Source organism: Protomyctophum parallelum (assembly GCF_964188405.1).
Source record: "Protomyctophum parallelum genome assembly, chromosome: 6".
NCBI lineage: Eukaryota > Metazoa > Chordata > Actinopteri > Myctophiformes > Myctophidae > Protomyctophum > Protomyctophum parallelum.
The window spans coordinates 25,067,390-25,077,455 of record NC_139701.1 but is presented as its reverse complement, the minus strand read 5'-3'; the positions used below and the strand labels follow the sequence as shown (position 1 = coordinate 25,077,455).

Here is a 10,066-nt window from a genome sequence, read left to right as displayed (position 1 = left end):
TCTCAAGTTGTTAAGAAACATGAAAAAGCAAAAGATTAGACAATGCTTAACACTTTCGACTGATGGTACAAAGTTGTAGGAAAAAGGAGGTTTCAACTGGTTTTTCTGTGGAATTGTAGCATTGTTGTTTACTGTGTACATATAATGGAGGTTTTGCACAGTTTAATGTCTTGAAGTGTGTGGCAGGCACCCCTCCTCAGAATTAGAATGAGCACCTGACGCCGAGCGGAGCCAAAAAGTGGTGTTGCCATGGAGGGCCGTCCAATGGAACGCCACTATGGACTCTCAATGAACCGTGCAAAACAAGAGTGAATGTAGTGTAGGGCTTTTTGGAAAGTCAGCTAATATGACAGCACATGTATACTGACACAGACACGTTGCAATAAAGTATGGACACGCACATTCATAGATACATACATAAATATATATCTGACAGGAACCTTGGACGTAGGGCTGGGCAATTAACTGAAAACCAATTAATCAAAACCGATATGTAGAACCAAAAACAGACTTAATCTTGCTCATGTACTGTAGGTTAAAGGAATAATCGGGAAGTAGTTTTGTTTTTATATACATTTTCTTAACAGTTTTTATACAGTACTGTACATCAATGAATCGACATAAAACAATTCTAATTGATTTACTATGATTAACCTGATTAACCAATTAAACCTGTATACTACTTTGTTGTACAATGGTGGGGTACAGAAAATGTGAAAATAGCCAATCTACAAGCTCACAATTCGGCCCAATGCAACGCGTTGCGCTTGCCATTTTATTTTATGATCGTTCATTAATTGTATTTGAGGAAACATTTTGGAATACAGTAATCGTAATATTGATTTAAAGTCACATCACCCAACCCTGCCTTGTCATTATACTTTGGTTAGTACTAGGGAACACTTACTGGATAATGCACTTTCCGTGAATGATTGGTTAGAAAAATGGTGTTTAGGTGCCGAAAGCCAAGAACAAATGCTGTATGAAAACAGTTTGTTAAGTGCACGAGGTCCTCATCATCATGCAAGTGTGCCTGAAACACTTCTTAGATGCATTGCTCCGACGCGTTTCATGCATAGACACTCTTCCTGCCGCGTGATGCCGCGTCATGGGAAGACATTGGACGGCCAGCGGATTGTCGTTTGCTGCCAGCCACATCGGTCGTCAGCCATAATACTACTCATCGTTATCTGAGAAAGAGAAATCGGGGTTGGGGTAGGGGTTCAGAGACAGAGGGAGAACGTACATGGATGTTAGTAGAGATTAGAGCGGCAGTAGCTGGAGTGCTTGAGTACACAAAGGACCCCCTGAGGGGTCATGGGTCACATCATCTCTCTTAATCTGCAGTGATGGAAATGGCGTTAACGGCTCCAGATAGCCATGCAACTTTCACCCTGCGGCCCCTCTATACGCACAGGTCATCCATGAAACATGAGGCAGACAGAGCGTGTAACAGGAAAATACAACATACCTAATGCGAACCATTGCTTATTTACAGTACTCATTCTGTTATTACTCACTGTCTAACCGCCACTGCTGTATAACTGTTACAATATTTACACACTGCCTTTACATTCAATTTTATTATAATGCCAAATCTTAAAAAGTTGTCTCCAGGCACTTGACATATACTGTACTGTAGAGCAGATACCGGACATTCTCCCACCCTGCAGCAAGCAATCTTTGCGAGAGTGGCAACTAAAATGTGAGGGATACATTATATGTGAGACATTATACCGTTATGCCACCTCCCTGAAAAAGCAGCTCAACTATGCATTCCTTCTAGATTGCTTTGTTATCGTCAATCTATTATGCCGTTAAATTATTTAATTTATGATGGTGAATTTAATTCTGGCACTCAGGGGCTTAATAATAAACATAATTTATTGTCGTTCAGACATAGATCATTCTCTAAAGTATAGTCCAATAACTTTATTCCATTAACATTACTTCATTTTTTATTTATTTTTATTTATTTGACAGGGACAACGCTCATTAATCAACATGTCAGTCATTTCACATCAATGTAAATGGGCCAGAGTTAGCCAAAGCTAAATTTCATCTGTAGTCCCTGGGCAGGCTCTTAAAAAGTAAATGATAAAAGAAAGACAGAGTGTAGGGCGCCTGCACACAACACCATGCGTTGATGCCATGTGTGCATATGTGCAGGCACCCATCACTACGTCCATACAAAACACAGTACAACAGATAAAAGAAAGACAAAGTGTAGGGCGCCTGCACACAACACCATGCGTTGATGCCATGTGTGCATATGTGCAGGCACCCATCACCACGTCCATACAAAAACACAGTACAACAGATAAAAGAAAGACAAAGTGTGGGGTGCCTGCACTCAACACCATGTGTTGATGCCATGTGTGCATATGTGCAGGCACCCAACACCAAGTCCATACAAAAACACAGTACAATACAGATAAAAGAAAGACAAAGTGTGGGGTGCCTGCACACAACACCATGTGTTGATGCCATGTGTGCATATGTGCAGGCAACCAACACCACGTCCATACAAAAACACAGTACAATACAGATAAAAGAAAGACAAAGTGTGGGGTGCCTGCACACAACACCATGCGTTGATGCCATGTGTGCATATGTGCAGGCACCCAACACCATGACCATACACAATACAATGCAATACAGATCAACATGGTACAGGGGACAGAACAACTGCAAAGTGAAATGAGAAATGACACTGAATACTAATTAGTGCTGATAGTTACTCATGATTACAGATTTGAATTGTTTTTAGCCACCTTTTCAGGTTGAATTTGAAGGTCAGATAGTTGGAAGTCTCTCTTACTTCTGTGGGGAGACTGTTCCAGTGATGGGAGGCTCTAACAGAGAAGACTGTTTTAGCAAACACACTACGTCTGATTGGCACTTCACAGTCCCCTCTGGTAGTTGCCCTAGTTGCTCTGTCACCACTGTCCCTTCGATCTATGAACTGGTTCAGTGGTGGAGGTGCAAGTCCATTTAAGATCTTAAAAATGAGACAAGCATCTGCAAAGAGTTTGAAGCTGTTAAAACTAAATAGGTTGTACTTTTGAACTATGTGGCAATGGTGGTAACGGATGGGCTTTTGGTCAAGTGTTTTTAATGTCTGTTTGTACAGTGATTCTATGGGTTTTAAAGTTGTCTGGTTTGTCTGTGACCAGGTTGTGAAACAGTACGTTATGTGTGAAAAAATCATAGCATGCATGAAGAGTTTAGCTGCATCGGTTGTTAGATATGGTCTTATGTGTCTGAAATTAGATAAATTGAATTTGATTTTGTTGGCTATATTTTTTACATGTTTTTTAAATGTCAAGTTTGAGTCTAGTGTAATTCCAAGATATTTGAATTCTGATACTATCTGAATACTACTACCCTCAATGAGAATGTCAATGTCAGGGTCTGTGGAGTTACGTGAAAAATACATACAGACAGTTTTCTTTTTGTAGAAATGCAAACATGAGTTCCTCAGCCAATCTGATACGTGGCCCATGGCTCCAGTTAATTTATCTGCTGCTAGTTGTTTGTTTTTAGCGTGTATATAAAGAACTGTGTCATCGGCATACATTTGTATGGAGACAGTTGGACAGACGGAAGGCAGATCATTTATATATAAACTAAACAGGATAGGGCCCAGTATTGATCCCTGAGGAACTCCAATGTTACAGTTAAGATATGTTGACTGAGTACCAGTACCAATACGAACACTTTGGTTCCTGTTCGCTAAATATGAGTGCATCTATTTGATTGCTTCTTTGGAGAAGTTAAAGGAGGAGAGCTTTGACAGGAGTACCTGATGGTGTACAGTGTCAAATGCCTTTTTGAGGTCCAGAAATACAGAACCCACTATGCCTCCTGCATCTAACTTTGACTTTACACTTTCCAGAAAGTAACAGTTTGCTGTTTCTGTTGAATGGTTGGAGCGAAAACCGAATTGCAGTGGGTGCAGAGGATTGTGGTCTGAGTTCAAATGAGCAGTCCGTTGTTTTGCCACCCATCATACAGTACATCCCCTGAATAGTGTGAAGACTGAAGAGACTCTCTCATTTATTAACAAAGCTGAGGAGTGCAGTACTTTCATCCGACGGAGCATTGGTCCGAACGACAACCTACCTCCTCCCTCACCCTAACCCTAACCTCCCCCGGGGGAGGTTAGGGTTAACCTAACCTAACTTAACCTAACCTAACCGCAACCCTCTCCCGACCCGCAGCGCACCTCGGAGCATTGCTCCTTCGGAGCAATGCTCTGTCCGATGATAGTATGCCTCCCAAAGCTGAGAACAATGGGAGTCAAATCAATCCATTTGGACCAAAACACATTTTGCAGTGAAAATCTCCGATGTATGACTTGCGAGTTGTGACACAACACACTCCATTAAAATAACTACTTTGTGTTCTGCAGTTTCCTTTTGTGCAATATGAAAGTACTGCATGTGTTTTGTCTGAAGTCCTGTATTTATAGTATAACATTGTGTTGTCACTGCACTGCGTGCTCAGAGTGACAGTGACATTGCGTGACAATAGATCAACTTCAGGTGCATGACATTAGTTCTCTTCTTCTAATGTCCAGAAACGCATCTGAAAATTAAGCCGCCACTAATGCTCAAGAAAGAAGAGTCCTGGCTGGCACTTCCTGTCTCGCAAAGAAATTGCTGTCAGGAGACAACCGTTCTGAATTACTTTCTGCCCTTTTGTGCCTTTCTAGTGAAAAGAGAAACGAGTAGAATAGACAATATGAAGAACATAGAATAGCTGATTTGAGAGAAAACTTCAGTCATCTTGAGGAAAGTCTGTAAGTCAAACAAAGAGACGCTCTGGCGGAGAGAAGCGGTGTGTTTCACATCCCCTCTCCTAGTCCCTACGTGACTGCGTAAAGCCATGGGGCCTTGGAGAGGGAATAGGATTTGGCACATTAGATTAGTTCTCTCCGAGCTCTCGCACAGCATTCTGTGCTGGGAAAGGGGCACAAAATATAAAAAGGATAATTCTTTGCAGCCTCCAAAACATGGCAATTAAAAAAAAAAAAGAGGCACACGTGTGCTCCTATGGCAGACGGTAGTGATGTTAAGACAAAAGGAGAGGAGTGTGGTGAGAAACGCAGGGATGAACGGAACAAAGAGTGGAGGAGGAGAAGGAAAAGCTACAGGAGCCCGTCTGACCAAACTGGTGCTTTGTTCTTTTATAATGAAAATAACCTTCAACTGAACACCATTTTTAAGGTGTGCTAATTTAGATATTTTTGGACACACTAGTAATGTATTAGCTCTGCTGCACTTATACAAGTGAAGTGCAAGTTTGCAGATCAATCACTTGAAATTGACGCTTGCAGCACTGTCTATAACCACTCAACATTGCACTTTCTTGTGGGTCCTCGGTGATTAACCCATCAGTGTTGGAGTTGATTGGATGAACAATTGAGATAAGCGAAGAACAGACTGACAGACAGACAAACATTCTGTTAATTTATAGATAGATCGCTTTATTTCAGCAAGTCAAGTTAGTCTTTATTATCCCAAAAAGGAAATCAGGGTAGCAACAGCAGCATCAATACAAGTTGGCCCTTAGCTTGAGGGCAGTAAAATGGCACACTCGGCTGGTAACTACACTCAAAGGAAATCGGCTTATATTCATCTCTCACCACAATCAGCTCTGTCTCTCCAACAGGAACATAAAGGGAGATTATATTAAACAATAACATTCTACACTGAAACGAACACAAATTCACATGGGAAACCTTTCCAATCCTGGTAGATAAAAGTTCTGTCTTTTCCTCCTCAGACAAAAGGTCTTGTGACATAAGCTTATTTTGTAAAAACCGCAACTAACCACAATGAAAATCTTGCAAACTGAAGTGACAAGTTGAGGTTTCAATGAGACATAAAGCTAATATGATTTGATAACTACTTCTTGATTTAAATGGATTAATTTAAAACAAGTGTAACAACATCTTGACTCAACTCTCGTTTGAACAAATCCGACTATGCAGGTTTCAAGACAGCAACCCATTTGTTGAGGGGTGCTAGCCCCTCCTATATACAGGTTTAATGTTTGTTTTTCCTTAAACAAACAAAATTCCATTGACACGGACAGAGTTTAATGTTTGTTTTGTCCATGTTTGTTTTGTCTGATAATTACATCATATAAGATGTATATATAGCGCCCCTCACTTCACACGGGTGTGATTTTTGTTATTTTACATACACCTTTCCTGACCCATTCCTTCTAATAATTATCCAGATACTGTACCTATTTTTTTTTTATAGCTTTATTTATAATATTTTCAATTTTTGTAGACAAACAACCCCACATATACCCCACCCTCCCCGGTTCCATCACAAAACAAGACAACAAGAACAACAACAAAAAAACAACAATAAAATAAAATAAACAGGTAGTAAAGGATATAAATAATAAATGAAATAAATACAATAAAATAAAATTAGCCTTTTACTAGATTAAGGGGCTACACAGTGAACCAAATTACATGTAGGAAAAACACTTAGGACACATCATCAAAAGACAGTGAGTCGGAAGACAGTGAAAGAGTGAATTCAAGGAAAGGGGACCAAGCCTTTACAAATCTCTGGCGAGATTTGAACCTGTTGTATCTGAGCTTCTCCAATGGTATAAAGGATAGAACATCCTTGACCCAACTTGTAAATGTTGGAGGTTTATCAGATTTCCAATTGCGGAGAATAAGTCTCCTCGCTATGAGTGAAGCAAAAGCTATGAAATTGGCTTGGGGAGAGGTAATTGGTGCATCGTCGTTGGGAACTCCAAATATAGCAGTTATCGGGTTGGGCGCAATTGGCATATGACAGATGGTTGAGAAAGCATCAAAAATACTATTCCAGAATGGGTTCAAGGAAGTGCATCCCCAGAACATATGTCCAATAGAGGCTGGCTCCAGATGACATCTTATACAAGTAGAGTCAATGTCAGGATTAATTTTAGATAGTTTTTCTCTCGAGAAATGCAAACGATGTACTATTTTGAATTGAATTAGGCAATGTCTAAGACATAAAGAGGTAGTATGAATACGCCTCAAAGAGAGTTCCCACGTCTCTTCCTCCAGCTCTAAATTCAGGTCCTGTTCCCAGGCTGATTTTGTTTTATCCAAGAGAGGAGGGCCAATCTCCTGTAAAGCCTTATATATATTAGATATGCTACCTTTGGTGTATGGGTCCCAGTCTAGTATGGTGTCTAATATACTCTTATCTGGCATAGCTGGAAATGGAAAGTGTTCCTTAGCAAAACTTCGAACTTGGAGGTATCTGAAAAAGTGAGAATTTGGTAGCTCATGGTCATCTTGGAGGTTTTTAAAGGATGCAAATGTGCCATCTATGAATAAGTCGCTAAAGAAAATCAAGCCATTGACGTGCCATGTTTTAAAAGCTGAGTCCTCTCGCGAGGGAGGAAAAAGATGATTGTTGGTCAAGGGCATATGGCCACACGTATTATTAAAATCAAAGTGTTTTCTGAATTGGCGCCAGATTCTGAGAGAGCTATTTATTACTGGATTGCTAGAGCGTATGGAATTACCCTTTGGCAGTGAGGAGCACAACATGGCCACTAGAGAGATCCCAGGATCAGTTAGAGTTTCCATACTGGCCCAAATTGGACCATGTTTGTATTCATGGACCGCAACCCAATAACCTTTTTTATATTTGCCGACCAGTAATAAAACATAAAATTAGGCAACCCCAGGCCTCCTGATGGTCTTGGTAATTCCAAAAGAGCTTTTTTGGCACGCGGACAGGCTTTATTCCAAATAAAAGTAGAAATACAACTATTAAGATCCCGGAAGAAGGTTTTAGTTAAGAACAAAGGAATCATTTGGAATAGATACAAAAAACGGGGCAAGACAGTAATTTTAATTGTGTTTACTCTGCCTGCTAACGAAACGGGCAACGAAGCCCATCTCACGAGATCCAATTTTGTGCGGTCTAGAAGCTTTTTAAAGTTGTGTTCATACAGATCCTTATAGGAACGAGTAACAGGTTGGTATAGTTAAGATCTAAGGCCAGGTGGTTAATTGGGAAAAAAATACTTTTAGAAAAATTCAATTTATAGCCTGAAAGCCTGCCAAAATGATTGAGTATGTCTATGAGCGGAGGGATGGATTCGAAATATATATGAGCAGGTCGTCCGCATAAAGCGAGGCCTTGTGTAAGGAGCCCCCCCTCTCAATGCCAGTTATTCTGTCATCTTCTCTAAGAGCTATAGCTAAAGGTTCAATAGCGATATCGAATAAATATGGTGAAAGACTACAACCTTGGCGGACCGAACAATGGAGCTGAAAGTAATCTGAGCATATAGAATTTGTCAGTACTGCAGCTTTAGGAGCTGTATAAAGAAGTGTGATCCAATTGATAAATGATGGGCCAAATCCAAACCTTTCTAAGACCGTTAGTAGGTACTTTTCCGCATCGAGCGACAGTACCGCCTCCGGCCACTGGGTTGACTGAGAGGAGTAGAGTATGTTGAACAGTCGACGCATATTATAAAAAGACTGTCTACCAGGCACAAAACCCGTTTGACATGGTGCGATAATCTTAGGAATCACTGCATCGAGCCGATGGGAGAGGATCTTGGTGAGGATTTTATAATCACAACAAAGAATACTTATAGGCCGATATGCACCACAGTCTAGAGGATCCCTACCCTTTTTAAGTAAAACTGCAATAGTTGCTTGTGTCATTGTCTCCGGCAACCTCTTGGCTATAAATGCTTCTTTGTATACTGAACCTAGGATGGGGGTCAATTTTGCGGAGAAGGCTTTGTAAAATTCTATGGGAAAACCATCAGGCCCCGCTGCCTTGCCGCTGTGCATAGAAGTAATGGCTTGAGCGATTTCCTCCAATGATATGGCAGCCCCAGTACTAGCCTGAGCTGCTGGGATTACTGTAAAACTGTCTGAACTGATCATTAATGATTTTAGGATTTGTGGAGGTCTCACCCGGTGCTACACGTATCTCTGGAATAGCTCTGCCCGCCGCTGCCCGTTTAATTTGGTGGGCTAGGAGTTTACCCGATTTATCACCATGCTCGTAAAACATTTGCCTAGATTTAAATAGAAGCTGTTCAGTATGTTTTATCGATAAGTTATCAAATTCCACTTGCAGCAGCAGTATTTTTTGTCTAATTCAGCTATTTGAGTGGACAGTTCTGTAATACGTTTGGTACGTTTCTTCTTTTCAAAAGCTGAATAAGAAATAATTTGTCCTCTTAAGTAGGATTCCCAAATAACAGTAGAAGACATTCCTGGGGTAGAATTAATAGTTAGATAAGTATCAATTTGACCATTCATTAATTTTATGAATTTATCACTGGTTAGTAATAGAGGGTTTAGACGCCAGGTTCGCTGAGGCGCTACACTGTTGGGGAAACACATATCCAGTTGGACTGGGCTATGATCAGATATTACTATACTGTGATATTGGCAATTTGTAACAAATGGGAGAGAGCCACTATCGAGGAGAAAAAAGTCGATTCTGCTGAACGAATGGTGAACGGGGGGAAAAAATTTGTATTGTTTAGCTGTTGGATTAGCCCTCCTCCAAGGATCTGGAGTCCATAAATGATAAAACAACCTTACCGGATTTGGAAATTGTACTGCCGGGCCTAGGTCTGGATCTAAGTCTGAATGTTGAACAAGGTTCCAGTCCCCAGCTTGGATCAGATAATGTGTGTGGAGATCTGGTAGCTTCGCTATAAAAACGAGAGAAAAACTGTGGATTGTCCCAATTAGGTCCGTAAACATTAGCCAACACCACCTGTTGAGCCAAAAAGACTTCCAGAAACTATTACGTATCTGCCATTGTTGTCAGCAATCACTGAAGTAGGGACAAAAGGGACCCCCTTCTTAATCAGTATGGCTGCACCTCTAGATCTATCATCATATTTAGAACAAAAAATCTGTCTGATCCAACCTCTTTCAAGTTTAGATGCATCACTTGTACGGAGATGGGTCTCTTGTAAAAACATGATTTCTGCACCCATAGATTTCAAATGCGTAAATACACGAGTACGTTTAATTGGATGGTGGATCCCC

General features: G+C 40.6%; 1 protein-coding gene across 1 annotated transcript in view; it reads right to left on the bottom strand.

Moving 5' to 3' along the window:
• Positions 1 to 10,066, bottom strand: part of nek1 (NIMA-related kinase 1) — a 46,208-nt gene continuing 36,142 nt past the window's right edge. Inside the window, exon 38 of the mRNA XM_083766414.1 lies at positions 1 to 1,190. Within this exon, the coding sequence (XP_083622540.1) occupies positions 1,177 to 1,190 (14 nt within the window). The 3' untranslated portion in view covers positions 1 to 1,176. The remainder of the gene's footprint in view (positions 1,191 to 10,066) is intronic.